This window comes from Schistocerca serialis, chromosome 2, assembly GCF_023864345.2.
Source record: "Schistocerca serialis cubense isolate TAMUIC-IGC-003099 chromosome 2, iqSchSeri2.2, whole genome shotgun sequence".
Classification (NCBI taxonomy): Eukaryota; Metazoa; Arthropoda; class Insecta; order Orthoptera; family Acrididae; genus Schistocerca; species Schistocerca serialis.
Window position 1 is genome coordinate 562,057,703 of NC_064639.1, and position 21,145 is coordinate 562,078,847.

The 21,145-nt window shown below is 38.4% G+C and overlaps 1 protein-coding gene across 1 annotated transcript in view; it reads right to left on the reverse strand.

Moving 5' to 3' along the window:
- Positions 1 to 3,574: 3,574 nt before the first annotated feature.
- The window catches only part of LOC126456210 (esterase E4-like), an 80,197-nt gene continuing 62,626 nt past the window's right edge, over positions 3,575 to 21,145 (reverse strand). Inside the window, exons 8-11 of the mRNA XM_050091964.1 lie at positions 16,584 to 16,765; positions 4,162 to 4,294; positions 3,884 to 4,004; positions 3,575 to 3,741 (exon numbers count right to left, since the gene is read on the reverse strand). Coding sequence (XP_049947921.1) covers positions 3,588 to 3,741; positions 3,884 to 4,004; positions 4,162 to 4,294; positions 16,584 to 16,765 — 590 coding nt within the window. The 3' untranslated portion in view covers positions 3,575 to 3,587. The remainder of the gene's footprint in view (positions 3,742 to 3,883; positions 4,005 to 4,161; positions 4,295 to 16,583; positions 16,766 to 21,145) is intronic.

Here is a 21,145-nt window from a genome sequence, read left to right on the forward strand (position 1 = left end):
ACATGCTCAATCCCAATACAGCGAAGATGACAAAATTTTTATGAAGCAGCACACAAATTGCTTTCCCTGGGAAGTTTGGCATTAGAGCCGAGCAAGCAAGAAATTCCTCAGTCCTGACCTGAATATTTCAAGAATGTACTCCCACTTTAAAAAAGATGTTACCTGAAAGCACCCTAAGTTGCAGTCTTTATTGTGCTGTCTTTCTGAAAGAATTTCCTTCCACAGACCTAGGAAAGATACCTGCAAGACATGTGACCTACTGAACATTGAAGCAAAGCAGGTTCACTGCAGTCACAGGCACATTTAGAGATTCACCATAGGAAGGCAGAGATGGCACAGAGCCCTCTGATGACTGACATCAGTTCTTCTCAGTTCCCTGACAATTACATTTGCTGAATATCAATCGACATGCAGCAGATTATGTTTGTGCCCACACTGACGTACTCTGAGATGTTTTATAGCCACCAGTTACCTTGTTACAACATGGCAGTATCTGTAGATGACACCCTTCAGTCTTACATGTGTATGTGGGATGAGAGTGTCACTGGTAGGGGAGGAAATGAAGTCACATCATGCATTCTGAAAGTCTTAAACATCACGATAACAATGAAGAAAAACTTTATTGTTTGGAGTGACAGCTGTGCTGCACAAAACAAGAATTGAATGATGGTATTTCTTTTTCTTTTCCTGATGGCAAATGGGTTGTCCACATGAATAGAACAATGGTTTCTTGTCAGTGGGCTCAGCTTCCTCCCCTGTGACTCTGAGTTTGCCTTGGTAGAGAGAAGGAAGTCGCTGACAGAAGCTTTTATACCCAGTGCCCTATGCACAATGGTCGAGGAAGCAAAGGTTGTTAGGCCTTTAAAAATAATGTCTGTGAATACTTCAGATTTTTTTAAATATTCAAGCTATAGCAGATGACATACTCTCTACAAAAAGCCGAACATTTCAAAAGCTGTCTGCATCACATATGATTCAACAGATGTAGCATGGGTAGGATGTTACACCAACATGGAAAGACTCTGTAAGGTGGGTGTGCTCAAAAAAGGGAGATATGCAAAAACATTCAATGTGTTACCTTTGAATCTATTTCCTCAATCCATTCAATTACAGATGAAAGGAAGAAAGATTTAAAGGCTGTGATACCTTACCTGGAAAAGAAGGAGCATAAAGATATGCAGATCCATGGAGAGTGACTAAGAACATAGCACCTTCAATAATTTGATGGGACTTAGCACCTTTCACAAATGTTTCTGTTTGAAGTGCCTTCAGCACCAAACAGTTCCAACTGTGTCATGAAACCACCACTAACATTTGATAAGATACTCTCATTTGTAACATGGAAAAGTTTGAGGATTAAATAATTAATACACTGTAATACAGACAGTTTGTTTGTAATAACTTCAGTTCATAAATTTGGCACTTTGCATTTTGTACAGTTAAGTACCCATTGTGTGTATACTGCACATTTAACAAATCCAAGTATTATTACACATTTAAAGGTATGAGTTTTCATGGTTTCATGACTAAGATACTGAATGACTAAAAACAGGTATGCAGTAGGTTGGATGTCATGGATTTTTTTTAAAGATGTTCAATTCAGAAAGATATTTTATATGTCTGGATAACCTGTTGTATAATTTTGTTCCTGCATAGTTCACACCATTTTGGCACAGTTTGGTGTTCCAATGACAATCACATATGTCACGTTGGATCTGGTACTGTAGCCATTGATAATTTTACTTCGAATAAAATACTTCCAGTATATAAATGCTAGGAAGAGGTAAAATTTTTATATCTTTAAAGAACAGAATGTATGGTATTATGTTGCTTGCTTGTTTCAATAAATTGGATTTTGTTTTCTGAAGACTGTTTTGGTATTTTGTACATTTCCTCAAAAAAATAATATCTTCCTTCAGTTATGAATGCACATGAGAAAAGTAAACAGCCCTAACTGCTTTAGTACTAGTGTTTATTGCAAAGCATTCTTAGAAGATAGTTCATTTTTGCTAGCCTTGAATTTAGAGATGAGATATGACAAATCCATTTCAGATCTTCCTGATACAGATCCCAATAAATCACAATGATATGTTGATTATCCACACATTTTACTAGTTGTGGTGCAGTTTTATTTTGATCTATACGCAAGTTTATTAATACTGTTTCCTAGGGACTTACAATTAGCTTCTTTCTGGTAGACCACTCACAGGCATAATTAATAATATCTTTTCCAGACACAGTAAAATTTTCTTCAGTATTCCATTCTATCCTTACTCAGAAGTTCCAACGCTAAAATTGAAATTGTGATCACCAATCTTTATAAATTTTTTTATTTACAGCTTTGACCAAATCTTCTGACATCACTGATGATTGGCCTGATCACAGTTCACCATGAACATTATCATGTCCATCCTTAAAAGCTCTCATCTCCTTATACACTTTGCTGTCACGCATTGGATTGTGGCCATACACTTCACTTAACCATCAATAAATTTCCACTGCTGCAACACTCCTTGTTGTCAAAAACTGAATCACTGACAAAATCTCACAGCCAGTGGGCTGTTCAATTGTTTTAAAAATTTTCAACTGATACTGTAAACAGCACATTGCAGCAATACAAATGGAAATGGCCACATTTGATGAGCAAGGTGTGCTGGCGGTCAGTTGTATGCATGTTTCAATCTTTGCATAACATTTGATTAGCTATGGTGGTTTTCACCTTACTTTCCAAATAATGCTTGTGAGTGATTAAAATTCTTCTGGGTATTATGCCGCATCATTGCTAAAAGCTAACAACAATAATAAACTAAAACCGATGTTTCGGCCGAATTGCAGCGGCCTTCCTCAGGGCACGACTGGTTTTGCATGGGGATAGGTGCTTCTATTTATTATTTTGCTGTCATGGGGCAGAAGCTACAAGGGACATGGACATATCTGCACAAACAACTGTAGAGCAAAGAGCAACTGTCAGTCCACTTCCGCGCACACCAGGAGGAAAACTTGCCAACCAGAAGCCGAACACTGATTGGCGGACAGCTACCAATTGTTGATGACATGGACATCCACAAATAGCCTATTTCTTTCCATCGTCCCATATGTCATGACTAGCCAATCATATTAGAGGGCCAATTAAAAGTTTTACAACAGTGACATCAGACATTGATAGTCTGTAATAAATAGAAGCACCTATCCCCATGCAAAACCAGTCATCCCCTGAGGAAAGCCATTGAAATTCAACCGAAACATTGGTTTTGGTTTATTATTGTTGTTAGTTTTTAGCAATGATGCGGCATAATACCCAGAAGAATTTTAATCACTATGACACCAGCCATGGAAGCCTATGTTCTTATAATGCTTGTAGGTGTTCAACATTTCTGACTGATTTCCATCATTTATACATATCTGTTCAACAAATTATGTCACATAGGAAAAGAACAAACATAATAATTGGTGGTAACAACGATTTTAAGTCTATTAACACAATAAAATTAGGAATATGTTCAGTTTTTTTTAAATAGATGCTTTATTTAAATCTCTTTCTAAATACATTTTGGTTCTTCTAATATGTATTTGATACTTTCAACAGATTAGGGCATCACACTGTGCCAGAAATCCATTCTTTCCTTGTTGAGCCCAGTGCTGACGTAAAGAGGTGAGGCAAATTCCAAGTAATTTGTGCTATCTGAGTTGTATGTATTCCAGTCAACTGTAACCACATCATCAGTATTTGGTGTTGGATCACTGAAAGAACAAAATAACAGAAATTATGGACAAAACATACTTGTAATAAAATTTTCCTGATTTTTCATTCATTTTTAAAAGAAAGAGCACACACTCTCAGCATGAGTGATGTTCCATATCTGTAAAGATTTCATTGCATTACCCGTATTTGATGAAATTGGCAATCACTTGATTCATCTGAAGCCCAATTTTGTAAGCAGCAGAATTTGGGTCTTGGCTTGCATAATTCGACATGTATCTTGCATCATCCCCATGGCAAGCTCCTGTGAAACAATATTTAGCAGTAAGGTTGTGAGGAAGTGGCACTTGATATGAAGACATAGAACATATAAATAATATACATTAACAATTGTAATAGTACATGAAATACATAGGAAATTTATGTGTAATTATTAATTTTAGGAACATATAGCAGTTTACCTGGGAAATCTGGATATGTACTGAGTGGTCCATTGAAAGAAAATTCATAGTAGTAAACTGGTTCTGCAGAACTCAAACTCATGTTCCGCACAACTGTGTCTATTCCTTCAACAAACATTAAATCTGATGCCAGCTGCAACAGAATGGAAAAATTTATATACTGCAAAGTTATTATGTCATAGACACTAAACTACAATAGCTAGCCATTAAATAACATGAATTCTATGATCTGTGATGTAAGCGTAATAATATATTGTGTTGCAGCGTTAAGAGTGGTTTCAAGTGTCATGGATCTGTATACACTACCACTCATGATGGCTTTAGATGTATATTGAAGTGATCAATGGGTACCACGACATCTATCTCATAATCGTAAGTACATATATGGCAAAAATCTTTCAGGAGCACTGGATCAATATGGATTATATTTTTCTCAACTGAACTGTTACAGGGTGATCAGTCTTTGATGCACTACTGTAACTCAGAATGTAAGAGACAATAATGGAAAAAACCATGGTTTCCAGTCAAGGAAAAAAATCAAATCTTTCCTATCTGCTTGCAAGTTATTCCAACATTCTTTTTTATACTGGTCTATCTATAGAAGAAGAGTCGGACTGTGACCTTTGCCTCAATACTGTCCTAAGACATAATCCTCTGAGGCAGTACAACAAATGAAGTAAAACCTAATTCTTCTGAAGTGTACAGAAAGAACATTGTGTAAATTTGATAACATAACATCTTACAGAAGCCTCTTCATGGACCTAGAGGTTCTTACACTTATGCACCAATAAATATAGTCCAAAATTGCATTTGTGATTAACAACACGAATTAATTTAGGATGAACTATGTAGTTCACAACCTCAATACTTAGAGCAAAAACAATTCCCACAAAAACCAATGCATCCCTATCTAATAGGTTGTTGGTAGACATCAAGCAGGTGTTTAACATCAACAGATATTCAAAAATTAAGTGAAAGAACACATCTTGGCCATTTGTTCTACAACTTGTTACAATATCTGGACACATAGGGAGACATTATGCAAATCTCTAACATTTTGTGTTAAACAGATCTTGACTTTGGATGTATTTACAAAAGTCTGTTGAGGGTAAGGTTAGTAGGACATAAGCAGCCTCTTAAATAAAAGGGAAAGTAGTAAAGTTACATAAAAGTTTTGGATAAGACAGTATGTGAGTAGCAGAACACGAGGAACAGTGGTTTTTAGTGGTTTTTCTCAAAGTAGCTAATATCCTCCTTATATACACAACAATCATGAATGAAGCAACTTGGAAGTAATAATTGTCAGTGTGAATACATTAGTAACAGTCATAATTTGTTGTTAGTATACTTAACAGAAGTAGGCTGCAAGAGGAGTTTCTGCTTGGCTTATTGCACATTCCTAAAGCTCTCCTTCATGAAGGGATTTATGGAACATAATGAATGAATGAAAGTGATGGCTACAGTGACATGTTAGTAATGCAGTTGTGGCATGTCATTCATTAATTCACTCACACATGCTTTTCTATAAATCTCACCTTGATGGACAGCCTTTAGGGATTTGGAATGAATCAAGCTAAGTATCAGCAGGCAGAAGAAAACACTGAAGGCTACTTCTATAAAGTACAGTAACAATAAATTATGGTTAATGCTAACTAGCTCATACAGATGACTATGTGAATTACCTTGCTTTTATTATTAGTGTTATAGTTGTGAATTGTGCACATTTTGCCCTAATTTAATCATCCTACATTATTGAAAAATCCTGTTAAGGAGGTTATGTACTTGCCACATGAATATAAGAACCCACATGTTGCTGAAAACGCTTCTGCAAGATGTTTGGTTATCATCTCTACACAATGCCCTTAGTGTATGTGTCTAAATAACTAATGTAATAAAAACTTTTTTAACTGTAGCTGCAGTATCCTGGAAGATTATGCTCTAAGAGTGAAACTGTGAAAAGCAGTCTAGGAATTACACCTGCATAACAGTATAATGAGACATATAGGACCACATGTAATAATATTATGAAAAGAAAAGTTGCTACTCACCATATAATCGAGATACTGAGTCATAGGTAGGCACAACAAAAAGACTGTCACAAATAAGCTTTCAGCTAGCAAGGCCTTTGTCAAAAATAGATGACAGTCACACACACACACACACACACACACACACACACACACACACAGATGCGACTACACACATGACTGCTGTCTCTGGCAGCTCAGTTGTCTATTTTTGATGAAGACCTTGCTGACCGAAAGCTTATTTGTGACATTCTTTCTGTTATGCCTATCTGCGATTCAGCATCTCTGCTATGGGGTGAGTAATAACTTTAATTTTCATAATAGTGTAATGAGAAAGGTTTCCAAGTAAAGCAAGCAATACAAAGCTTCTTCAATTAACTTATCCAAATGCTGTTAATACTTCAGTTTACTATCTCTCTAGGTACACAAGAATGTCACACATGCAGACTCATCCAGCTCATCCTGTATGTACTGGTTTCTGTAAATCAATTAGATTAATTTGGAATTCCATAATATGAGTCTTTGTATGATTAAAGGTTAAACTGTTTGGTGTGATGCAGTCATAAGCCTGTTTCATTTTTCTCCTGGCTGTATTTTGTATGGATGTGTTTGAACTCTTTATTAGTATACTAGTCTCATTAGCAAACATCACAGTTTTTGAAACACTCTCCAGTCTCCCAGTTAAATAATTTATGCAAACCAGGAATAAGAGTAGCTTACCACCAAACATTATGAGACACCATGTTTACTGTTTCACCATCTCAAACTGACACTTAATCACATTGTACAATTTGTTAACAAGGCCACCTTTGTGCAACAGTTGGCAACACTGTGCATAGGAATGTTATGATTTTTGCTCCTTCAATATTTAAGTAATTGGTAGTTTAGAAGTTACTTTATGCACAATTTGCCTTGATAAATATAAATATAAATTAAGCTTAGGTGCATTAGTGAAATTGTTATGTAACATCAGGTAAAAGGAATGAAAAATGTTTACGGCTCATGTGATCTTATATATTTTTAATATTTACATGCATGAACAATGGCAGAATGTGCATTTTAAGCTTCCTTTAAGTATTTTATGATATATAACAAGTGTTATTGTTGCTATAGAATGGTCATCCATGTCAGGGTTATGGGTAGCATCTCTGCTATGTACCATCTGTGGTGGAGAATTGAACAGAGAATGACCTGAGACTCTCCTGTGGAACAGGTGGCCATACAGAAGAGATAAGATGTTTTAAGAAATGTGAATCAGATAGGCTGAAGGGGAAAAATTCTGTGGAAATGGTAACAAGTAAAGTTCAAAAAGGAAACAGATCTGCAGTCACATCTGAAATTACTTTAGATGAAAATTTTGCTTGTTACTAGAAGTACTTCAGAATACTTATCTAGCTATTGAGTAGGTCAGAAACAAAATGAAACAGGAAGAAAAGAGCCTTGCATTAGGTAGGAGAGTTATGTATGCTGCAGGACAATTAGAATCAGGTTACAGTGTCTCAAGTACTGTGAAGCCAAGCACCAGTTTTAGCATGATCTTAGTAAATGAAGCAGGTAACAGCCTCACTAATGACAGAGAGTTCCGTACTAGGAAGAAAGGAAGGAAGGAAGATTTGGTGTAATGTCCTGTCGACACTGAGGCCATTAGAGACGGAGAACAAATTCGAATTATGTCAAGGATGGGGAAGGAAATCAGCTGTGCCCTTTTGAAGAAACCATCCCAGTATTTGCCCTAATCAATTTAGGGAAATTATGGAAAACCTGTATCTGGATGGCTGGATGAGGATTTGAACCACTGTCCTCTCAAATTTGAGTCCAGTGTGCTAACCACTGCATCACCTTACTCAGATTCACGCTAGGGGTAAACAGATGAAATAGGAGCAGCAACAGCTCATGCAAGTAAGGGGTTGGGTGGTGATCCTGCAGGAACTTGGCCAGTTGTGTGTAAACATGACTGTAAGTTGTTGGAAATAATGTATTATATATATCTCTAGTATCACACCAATATTGTGGTGAACAGTAAATTGAGGTGTGTGGCATTAAGATAACAGTAATAAGCAACAGTTACAATGGTGTCAATTTGCAGGGTATCATTAGAGTGAGCTACCATCACATGTGGTGTGCCTCTGGGCTCAGTTGTGGGTGCCTTAATTTTTTATTAGTTTTATTAATGATCTGTCTCTCTGGGCAGAATATTGTAAATTTACAATGGACATGAAGTGTCAGTTAATAAGGTTTTTATGTATATTATGAAATGTTATACATAAATGGTCTTCCCGCTAGTTACAGTAAAACAAACTTTTCTTAGTTTCAGACAACCTCTAGTGATGAATAAATAGGAGAAAACTGGTTGACTAAAAGATTGCTAGGGTAGTACTATACGGCAAACTAAACTGGTCAAACTATATCCTGGATTATTGCAAAAGACAGTGTTCACACACTGTTTGGTATCACAGAAATATGGAATAAAGCTACTAGCGAGAAAAGCACTATATCCACAGAAATGAGACTAAGAATCGTGAGAGGAATTCATCCTAGAACCAATGCAGAAATATTTTTAAGGAACTTTCACTTTTAAGGAACATTCACTATGATCATACAAAACCTATGAATAGTACAGAAGGGTATCCACTTCAGTAGCTGTAAGGTTTTTAATGCCCTCCTTTCACAAATTAAGTGATAAGGTGTACAGAAACAGATTTCCGTCCTTGTGTCCCCCAAGTCTCCTACTATCCATCACATAATCACTGACCAGCCACAAAAGGAGCCCCCCCCCCCTCCGCCTTCCACCCTCATGAGTCAGTATCACCCAAGATTTGAACAACGGAATCGTGTTTTCTGCCAAGGTTTCGACTGTCTCTCATAATACCCTGAAATTAGTAGTATTCTTTGCATTGTTCTTTCACAGAGATACTCTACCACCCACCCCACCTATACAGTATTCTTGCCCATCCCTGCTCCACCCCCCTCACAAACCTTTACCCTCTGGTTCATATCTCTATAAAAGACCTAAATGGAAGAACTGTCTTATTCACCCTTCTACCGCATCAAATACAGGGCCACCTGAGAAAGTAGTTCTGTGGTGTACTAACTTTAATGCATCCTACGTGCAGCACTCTATGTGCACATCACCCGAATGGCTGCTATCAAACTGTGGCCAAAAGATAGGTGGACCACCCAGTTGCTAAGTGTGCCATGCTGGTTGGTATACTTTACACAAACAACTGCTTCATGGCTAAAGCTGTCTGCATTCTCCCCACCAAGAGTAGCTTTTCTTAGTTATTGAGGCAGGAATTCTCCCTGCAGCATATCTTTTGCTCTCATAAACCCCCTGGCCTGAACCTTTGCTAATCCCTACCCTCAGCCTGCTTCTGTGCCCTTCCCTGCTCCCACTCCAGCTTCATAAATGATTCACAACCCTTTCTAACATCTGCTTCTTCTTTCTGCCTCAGATCTCTTCTATATCCCCACTGCCTGCTTCAGCTAATTTAAATGTGCCTGTGTGCCAGTCAATGCCTCCTCTGCGTGGTGAGTAGAATCTATCCTAATTCATGTTGTTATTCCATCGCAGAATTTCCATTGAACAATTTTAATTAGAATAGTTTGCTACTCACCACATTGAGTTGCAGACAGGCAGATTTAAAAGAAGTGTGTCGGATATTACTAAAAATATTACTACACACACATCTGTGCATATGTGGTGCTAGCAATAGAGGTGCACATGTGTGCTTGTGCCCCCCCCCCCCCCTCCCCCCCACACACACATTCACCCATGCATAACACACACACAGATGGTCACTGTCATCTCTGCACAGTGTGGCCCAAAGTGCCTAAAGATGGTGTTGAAAAAAAGACATTATGAAATACTTAATATCAAAGCAAGTTTGGTGTAATGTTTTGAGAGATTTGTGTGTATGTGTGTGTGTGTGTGTGTGTGTGTGTGTGTGTGTGTGTGTGTTTCTGTGTGCACACGTGCTTGCACGTAATAATGTACAGGGTGTACATAAAGTCCAGGAACACTTTCAATTATTTATTGCACAAGAACCAAACATTGTACAGATAACATGCATATGTCATTTTGAAGAGAAACCCTGAAATGTCCCCCCCCCCCCCCCCCCCCCTCGATTGGATTGAGAGTAAATTGCAGAAAGACAAAAGTAATGAAAATAGCAAAAAACTTAACATAAAAATTGATCATGAAGTAGATGAAGTTAAGGAATTCTGCTACCTTGTAAGCAAAATAACCCATGGTGCCTCAAGAAAGGAGGATATAAAAAGCAAACTAGAGCAGACAAACAGGGAATTCCTGGCAAAGAAGACATGTACCAAACATAGGCCTTAAATTGAGGCAGGAATTTCTGAGAATGTATTGTAGTGAATCATGGACTGTGGGAAAACTGAAGAGACTTGATGCATTTGAGATATTCTACAGATGGGTTTTGAAAATTAGACGGGCTGATAAAGTAAAAAATAACAGTTATAATAATAAACTGCTGTTATATCAATGAAACATGCCTGAAAGTGCTGTTCAGCACATTATTGACCCTCTGGGTGCTGCAGTTGACAGCACTATGTGAATTCTAATTTTCCTTTAGTATTTTAATCTTGTTTGTGATTTGAAATTTTTACGATACGTGACAAGACTCTGTATAGCTGTAGGGTAGTGAACAATATAATGCCATGTGAGGGTTGTGGGTGGATCTTCCACTGGACCGATAGTGGTGGGGAATTCCACAGAGAATGGATTGAGTTTCTCCCATGGAACAGTAGGGTATACAGAAGAGTATTGGAAAACATCTGTACCCTTCAGACTAAATTAGATTTTGAGAAATGTCAATTAGATGGAGCTAAGGGGAAAAATACTGTGGAAACAGTGAATAAATGCCAAGCCAGGAGCAAAATGAAAAGAGATCTGCAGTCACATTTGAAATCATATTAGATAATAATTTTGCTTGCTACCTGAAGTATTTGAGGAGGAAACTCATCTAGCTATAATAGAAAGAAGAGTGCACCGGGCTGATAGTCATATAACTAATGGTAGTTTGTAAACAAAATGAAGCAGGAAGATAAAGAGTTCTGCTACTAGGTAGTAGTCATGGGAAGGGTGTAGGCCAAATGGAGAGAAATTAGAATCAGGTTACAAGGTCATAACTACTGTGAAGCCAGTTTTAGGCAGGTAACTGAGGACAGCACTACTACAAAGGGATTTTGATAATGGATATCAGGTAATCATAGCAAGTGAAGAAGGTATCAGCCTGGCTAAAGACAGAGAGTGCATTATTAGGGGTGACCCAGATGCAATAGGAGCAGCAATTGCTCTTGTAATTACAGTTTGATGGAGGTTCTGTAGTCCTTGGAAAGTTCAGTCACTGAGTTGCAAGTCCTTTTGTTGATGCCACATTGGGCAACTTGTGTGTTGGTAATCATGAAATGATGATGAGGACAACACAACTATGACCCAGCTAGAAATCAGACTTGGTCCCATAGTGTGGCAGTCAGATGTGCTGACCACTCAGCTAATGGTGCAGACTAAGTGCAGTGGTCATGCTGATAACAGAGGTGGCACACTGTTGTGACAATAGTGCTTTATTCCCATACACAACATCCAGCACATCCACGTAATATAAGGTTCTAAGTGAACTAAGCTCTCTGGAATCAACCCAGGTATTCCACTCAGCACCACATGTGCTCTGGTTAGAGATGTTACTCATGCTGATGTCCTAGCAGAGATGCATCCCCTCCTGTTTCCATAGTGCAGAGCTCTGGCGGAGAAATAGTCAGTGGGCTTCGTCAACTGGGGGGGGGGGGGGGGGGGGGGGGGCAGAAGTCTTTCATAAGCCATGTTGTGACTGGCTGTTGATTTGGACACTACTGGACCATTTCTCAGTGTTGATCTGACATGGTTGGCTGCAAATCACAGTGGTTTTTCCATTTCTCATCATGGATAGACTCACAGCAGTCTTTCTGTATACAAGGTGTTACAAAAAGGTATGGCCAAACTTTCAGGAAACATTCCTCACACACAAAGAAAGAAAATATGTTAGGTGGACATATGCCCGGAAACGCTTACTTTCCATATTAGAGCTCATTTTATTACTTCTCTTCAAATGACATTAATCATGGAATGGAAACACACAGCAACAGAACGTACCAGCATGACTTCAAACACTTTGTTACAGGAAATGTTCAAAATGTCCTCCGTTAGCGAGGATACATGCATCCACCCTCCATCGCATGGAATCCCTGATGTGCTAAATGCACCCCTGGAGGATGGCGTATTGTATCACAGCCTTCCACAATACGAGCACGAAAAGTCTATACATTTGGTACCGGGGTTGCGTAGACAAGAGCTTTCAAATGCCCCCATAAATGAAAGTCAAGAGAGTTGAGGTCAGGAGAGCGTGGAGGCCATGGAATTGGTCCGCCTCTACCAATCCATCGGTCACCGAATCTGTTGTTGAGAAGCGTATGAACACTTCGACTGAAATGTGCAGGAGCTCCATCGTGCATGAACTGTAGAGCAATGAGTCGCATGTCAACACAAGCACTGAAGTCAACATTACCTTCCTTCAATTAGGCCGACTGATGGTGAATCTAGGAAGTACAGTACATACTGACGAAACTAAAATGAGCTCTAGCATGGAAATTAAGCGTTTCCGGACACATGTCCACATAACATCTTTTCTTTAGTTGTGTGTGAGGAATGTTTCCTGAAAGTTTGGCCGTACCTTTTTGTAACACCCTGTAGATGATATCGTACAAAATGCTGAGGAGGTCAGTGGAGGTGGTTCTACTGAGATTAGTTTGGCATATGTGGCGACAGGGGATGGGGAGGCTGGAATGGCATATCAGTAGGAGTATACAAGCTCTGTGTGATGCAGTGTGCAGTAGCTGTCATTGTGGTAAGTGACATGTGTATGTAAGTTTTCAGGCTATTGGCCCATTATTAGTCATGGCATTTGTCCACTATCAGATCACTGTTTACAAGCTTCACAAGGACATTCACTGGATCAGTGTCTCATGTTAAGTTTGATGAAGACTGGCTCCTCTGAGTTTAAATTAGGGACCTGCATGTCAAGCGGTAAATGACCATACGGGTCATTGTCCATTTCTTGAGGGTCCTTGCAATGCACTGCTGAGTGTTTGCACAGGATCCACACTGGTTTTAGTTGTTTTAATGAGCCAGTCATTGCTTTCTCATTGAGCAAAATGTTCATTGTGTGGGTGTCATGTTTTAACACCCTACACTGGCCAGAGTATTGTGGCTGTTAAGATGGCTGGATCATATTGTCCCATAGCATTACAAATTACCAATTAATCAGTGCCTAATGCATTAAAACTTTCACCCTGGCATACGAGGTAGGCAGTGGCACCGAAGTGTTGTTGATGTGGCTATCCATTCACTTGACCAGTGCTGGTAAGTCTGCTGGGCCAGAGGGCTGAGTTGGTAGAATGAATTCTGCCTGAGGTGTGAGTAATTCTTGATACACAATTTCTGCTAGTGATCTGTGTAAGTTGTCCTTGAATGCCATGTGAATGCCTAGTAGCACCCAAGGCAAGGCTTCTGTCCACTGTCCTCTGTGGCACATGAGTGCAGCTTTTAGGGTTCTCTCTCACTGCTCCACAAGCCCAGCATTCTGAGGGTGGTACGTGGTCATCTAATTATGTGTAATGCCACAAGGTGGCATAGAGCCTCAAATATCATGGACTGAAATAGTCTTTTCTGGTCTGTCACTATCATTTTATGGTAGCCAAATCGAGTATCCAATCATTCATGAACACAAGTCACTGACTCTTCTGTAGTATCTTTATTTAGGACTGCTTCCACTCAATGAGAGTCTCTGTCTGTAACTGACAGCAAGCAGGGGGATTATGAGGTCTATATGCTGTTTTGAAAATGTGATTATGGTATATCAAAGTGACCTATTTGACATTGTGTATGATAACCAAATTTGCTGCACTGGCTCACCAGGCAAGTTTGTGTCCAGGCTCAACAGTCATGTTTAATATTCAGCCAAATGAAATGTTCAGTGATGAGCAGTGCTGTTGGCCTAACCCCCAGGAGCACCAGGTTGTTTAATTGACTGGAAGTCATGTGGGGTATAGATGTTGGTACTAGTGACCTAATTTTATTCTGAGATACATCACATATTATTTGGATATTAGTCAAAGGGGCTGTCCACTGTTCTATGTGGAGACTGGTGAAATCACTGTTAAGTAAGTCTTTAATATCCACATTGTGGCTCTGCTCTTCTGCTAGTTTGTTGTAGTCTAGTTGTACTGAAATAACATAGATCCATGATAGGTAGTAGGAGACTACATTGTTGGCACCACATAGATGACAAATGTCTTGTCATACACTGTGCAATAAGGTTGAGTTGACGTTGACTAATGTCTTTCGAAGGGTGTCATATGCCATCTGCAAGTGCCTTTTGGCCCATGTAAATAACAATGTCTTCCTTCATTATCTTCTCTAAAATGTTTGACTGCTTCGTAGACGGTGAGTAATTCATGGTCAAACATGGACCATTTTGACTGTGAGGCCATTCAGTTTTTTTAGAGAAGAAGCGAAGTAACTGTGCTTCATGCACTACAACTTGTTGTACGAATGCTTTGATGGCTGATTCACCAGCATCAACTGTGACAGTGAGCGGTGCATTGAGTATTGCATGGACCAAAGTGATCACTCTTGTGAGGCAGTCTTCGGCTAGTTGAATGCTTTCTACACTTTGTCAGTCCACTCTGATATTCTTTTTGCCTGTGAATTCAGACCAGAAAGAGTGTCAGGGAAGGGGCCTGTATTACTGCGGCCTGTGTTTACCCCAGAAGTTGCCAATAATTTTAAAATTGATACAAGTGTACTTTGGTACTAAATCTTTATATGCACATTCATTAAATCTAATAGCTTCAATGTACTTTATAAATTCCGTCTTGCTCTCAAGAACTGGATAGCCTCACCTCTTGCCTAGCAGGGCAGTTCTTTGAAGGTTTACATCTTGTAGTGTCACAGCCATGTTGATATATGTGAACTAAAGACTCTAGCTAGCTCTGCTGTTAAATGCTGTAGAATAATACAGGTTATGAACTTTTCATGCCCTAGGCTTATGGTGAAGAAGAACTCCTCAACCTCCTATAACAGCTTAACTCCCTCTCCAAACTGAAATTCATATACATCTACATGCACCCTCCATAATCCATGCTACAATGCATGGTGACAATCAAACAGTCGAAAATCCAGTATGGAATGTAACAATATTATGAAAACCAAAGTTGCCACTCACCACATACCGGAGATGTTGAGTCGCAGATAGGCACAACAAAAAGACTGTCACAAATAAAGCTTTCGGCCAGTAAGGTCTTTGTCAAATATAGATGACAGACAGATACACACACACACACACACACACACACACACACACACACACACTTACGCAAATGCAACTCATACACATGACTGCAGTCTCAGGCAACTGAAGTGTGGTCTCAGTTGCCTGAGACTGCAGTCTTGTGTGTGTGTGTGTGTGTGTGTGTGTGTGTGTGTGTGTGTGTGTGTGTGTATGTGATCTATTTTTGATGAAGGCCTTAACTGGCCAAAAGCTTTATTTGTGACAGTCTTTTTGTCGTGCCTATCTGCAACTCAGCATCTCCATCATGTGTTAAGCGCTGTTGGGCGTGGCCGGCACTTGGATGGGTGACCATCCGGACCGCCATGTGCTGTTGCCATTTTTCGGGGTGCACTCAGCCTCATGATGCCAATTGAGGGGCTACTCGACCGAATAGTAGCGGCTCCGGTCAAAGAAAACCATCGTAATGACCGGGAGAGCGGTATGCTGACCACACGCCCCTTCTATCCGCATCCTCAGCTGAGGATGACACAGCGGTCAGATGGTCCCGATGGGCCACTTGAGGCCTGATGACGGAGTGCTTTATGTCATTGGGATTGCTATCAGCCAGCCCAGTGGCCATGAAAATTTTGCATACAACACTAATATAGTTCTTCTAAAATTATTTTTACATGTCACCCTCTTCACACTGCCACCTACATCTATCTACGGACTGGATCACATGGACATCCCACCACCACAGCATTTTTTGTATAGTAAAAATAACATAAAAGGATTTTCTACATAATAAATCATATTTGCCTCAAGTTTTGATGGAATTGTTCTAGGTATTTCAAAGTCATGAAGTAACACACACAGTGATTTTCATATCTATAAATGCTAATGGAAAAATTAAATGAAGGGGGAGATTTCAACAGCACAGTGTACGTCTGAAATATATTGTTTTACTTGTTGATTTTAGGATGGTAATCATTCACCAATCATGATTAACATCCTCATAAAGCAAGGAAGTTGTGTTTTCATTAAAAATAAGTAAAAAAATATCTCTTACAGTTGCAATTGTATCATTATCTTTCAGTGTAATCTCATTGTCCCCAAAGTAAAACTGTCGAATCTGTGCTGAAACTTCCGATTGTTCATCTTTATCTGAGATTCGAAGATCATGAGCAACATAGGCATCAAAATTATCATTCAGATTTTTTACACCATCTTCAGATGCAAATGCTCCATTTGCTGCAAACAGAAAATTAATTTATTAGTGCAGTAGTGAGTATCTCAATAAGACTTCTGCAGTTTATAGAAAATAAATAAATAAAAGCAACTCTTGTACTAAACATGACATGAAACAAATTATAGTCCCACTGACAAGTAATATAATCTAAGTGAAGATTTTTATATGACACAATAATTTAGATATGCTATACATATCTAACCAGTTCCAGTGGATAACTTTTTGTACTTCAAAAATGTAATTGGTGACCATTGCATTTGTGTTTAGAGCTGACAGCATTTAAAGAAGCCATTATATGTACACACGAATACAGCCATAAATGATTTAACAATTGATAAAAGTACTTTGTTCTGTGTTTTTATGTTCAGTTATATGTTAAGGAACCACTTCTTAGGGGACCTAAAGTTGCAATGATAACACTTTCAGAACACAGAAATTTGACATAAAATGCCTGACAGACAGCAAAGTAAAATTTGAAAATAATCAGAAAAACTTTCTCCTAGATAACTCCTTCTATTCTGTAAAATATTTTGTGTTATTGTAATGTGTGAAAGGTGCTGGGTAGAAATTATCAACTTATATTTGTTTGTCTTATCAAAAATTCTAAATGTTCAGCATGTAGCCATATTTATAAAATATGAGCGCCTGCTGATAAGTAATGCTTCAGAATTTTTTAAGTGAAAATTCTTAAAGCTTTTTAAATAAAACAAATGTTATTAACAGTCTACATATTTGCAGCCCTATGCCGCAAGAGGACTCTTAATTTTAGCATGAAACATGGCAGCATGTAATGTCTAGTGAGTGGAACAGTGTGCTGTAATTCAGTTTTGAATTCGAAGAGTTTATCCACAAATGGAGCACTGTCTCTTTCAGCATAACAGTGCCAGACCACACATGAGTGCTGCAACACCTGCAACAATATAATATTTTTTATTTTATTTAAAAAGCCTTAAGAGTTTTCATATAAAAAATTTGGAGGCATAACTTTTCTGTATGCTCTCGTAATTTTTGATGTGAATGTAAAATGACCCATTTCACATTATTATTATTTATTGTGCAATTGATCTATGGAACATTAAACTAAGTAATTAAGTGTCATAGAAATAATAGCTTATCTTACTTCTAGAAACTCCTCCAGATACCTACTCTTCAGAAAGCAATTCCATTATTTCTAATTTGATAAAAAATAATGGAAAGCATGATTATCATACTAGGACCCAAGAAACCTCTATAAACACAAGAGGAGTTGAACATAAAAATAGGAAGCAATTAGATTCATGGGTACACATGTATTAAATAACTTGCTGGAGCATGTTAAATGTCTCCTAGGGAATTTAGTGAATTTTAAGACTGTTAAAGTTTAGAAACTTCTGTGGAATGGCTCTACCTACTCCACTGAAGAATATCTTGAAGGAATTCTTATGGCTATGTGTACATCTGTATCTACAACTACAACTACATTCATAATGCAGAAGTCAACTTATGATGTGTGATGGAGGTTAGTTGGCATACCAATGTTACATTCCCCCTTCCAACTCTAGGTGCAAGCAGTGTGGGGACAGAATGACTAATGGGATGAGCTCGCTTAAATTTCTCTAACCTCTGCAAGCTATATGTAGGGGGCATCGGTACAATGATTGACATGTCTAGAACCATATGCTCTTGGAATTTTAACGGTAAACTGTACTGTGATGCACAGTGCCTTTCTTCTAATGGATTTCCATGGTGCTTTTTAACTTGCTAAATGAATGTGTGATGAAATACACAATTCTTTTTTGAGTGCACTGTAATACTCTAGTCAATAATACCTGATAAGACTGATAATCAGTACTCGAGCATTAATCTACTGAGGGTTTTGTAAGCTGCCTCTTTTGAAAGTGGACTGCAACTTCTTGAGGATTCTTACAGCGAATCTCAGGTTGGCATATGCCTTTCATATGAAGAGTTTTATCTAGTTGCTTCACTTCAAATCATTCCACATGCATACCTCCAGATATTTAATACATGTGACCATTTCCAGTGATCATTCAACAATCGTATAATCAAACTACAGTAGATCTTGCCACATGTTTATACGCAGTAAGTTACAGTAAACAGCCATCTTCTATGAAACTTTTTTGGGGCAGATCCTTAAGCTACTTCTACATCTGAAGATTTCTCTCCAGTAAGAATGAAACAATCTGTCCTGTTCAAAACAAACTCTACAATATAACCATAAAGCTGGCCTGATATTCCATACACTATTTTACCTGGAAATACCAATTAAAAACAAATGGATAGATAAAAGATCTACTCACCAAGTGGCAGTAGAGGACACACATGTGAAATAAAGGCTTTTACTAATGCAAGCTTTCAGAGCCAGTGGCTTCTTCTTCTGCTAGAAAGGCTGAAGGGGAAGGAAGTGGGGTGAAGAGAAAGGAACTGGAGAGGTTTAGGAAAAGGGGTAGAGTTTGTGAAGGTCACCCAGGACTCTGGGTCTGGGGAGACTTATCAGATGGGATGAAAAGGAAAGACTTGTCAGACCTGAGATATATTAATATTGATGTCCCCCAGGGAAGTTTATTGGACCCAGATCTCTTCCTTATATATATGTAAATGATTTCACACAGTGTGTCAGGTAAGTAGAAAAAGATACTGTTTGCTGATGACAGTACTGTAGTGATTACAGACTAAAAATGCAATACAGTTAACAGACAAATGCAATGGAGCTCTCAGAGATGTTCACAACTGGTCATTGCACAATACAGTAACTTTAAATGTGAAAAAGAAAAACTTTATAAACCTCTGACTAAAAAAACCCAATGATACTACACTGAAAGTAAACAATGATGTACTAGATAGTGTAACTGATACCATATTCTTGGGGAGGAATGTAGACTGTCAGTTGGAATTGACAGACCATGTGAGCCTTTTACCCCCAGCATGCAAAACCTTGCACCAGTGTACAGTATCTCATTCCTCAAAGTAGCCTACTTTGGATATATCCATTCTACCCTCAATTATGGGATAAATTTTTGGGGATTAAGTGCTGTGAAGATGCAAACTGTTTTCAAGATACAGGAAAGACTTGTATGAATGTAAAGAATAATTCATAAAGCTAGAAATTCTGACAGTCCTATGTGAATACACCTATCACAACATAATGTACTCCCTTTGTCAGAAAAGTTCCAGGACCAGATTTTTTATTTCTGAATTTGTAATATTAAAAAGGAACAAGCATTGTTTTTATGTTACCTGGTATGCGTGCATCCTTGAAATGACCTTAATCATGGTTCTCGACAAACTCACTAGGTGGCAGGCCTGTGCTTAGCAACACACTGTTTTGGTTCTTGGTGCACTAGTACAGTGACACAACATATCCTGATTGCGAGCAAAGAGTGAACATTAAGTCCTGTGTTAAGGGGCTCCAGAAAGGCTCAAAATCATGAAAAGTTCAATTTTTACTTTTTTGCGTTTTCTGAATCTGCAGACTATTACCTTTTAATAGATATATAATTTATTCAATTCCGAAGACTACAACTATTTTTAAATTTTTTTTGAAATGTGTTCTACATGGGCGTGACCCACTGTGGCGCTGTTAAACTGCTGTAAAATGGTGTTATTATTAACGTCCGTGTTCATCAGGTACATTTTAGTGATGTGAGATAAAGTATGTGTTGTAGCTAACCTGTGATGGTTCAATATATATCGCTGGTGTGATTGTCGATTGTTTCAAGTTTATTTACTCTGTCGTTATCTCAAAAATATTCGTAATTAATTCTGTTTCTTGAGTCTCTGTTTTGTTGAAGTATAATAATGAGTAAAAGTAAAGTTATTAGAAATCCTCTGAAGGCTTTTAAGAAAAGGAGAAATGTTGGAAAGCCAAAGGTATGTGTTATTACTGTAAACAATAAAGACGATAACCAAGTGAGTGAACCTAACCTCTCAAGTACACCTGCCCATAGCAGTCAACGTGGGAAAGAAAATACTTCACAGAAGAAGCTTGGTTCAATGAGTGAAAACTATGAATGTTTTATGGGCAAACCAGATGTGAATGAAATATTTGATATGTCGGTTCTCAAAGGAATTTTATCAAACTGTGTAAGATGTATTCATTGTAGTGAAGTTGGTCTGGAACTCTCCATAATAAAGCACGTAGGACTTGCTAGTGAAATACAACTGAAATGTGATAAGTGTTCATACATGACCACCTTTTGGAACAGTGTTGCAGTAACTGCAACTGAAGAAAATGGTAGCAAAATCTACGAACACAACAACGAGCGATGCTTGCTTTAGACAAGGAACACCTTCGGGATGCAGACAGGGCTGTAAAGAGTCTAGAAATACAAGCAAGAGTAAACAGGAGGAGGAACAAGAGGAAGCTGGAGGAGGAGTTTGCAGAG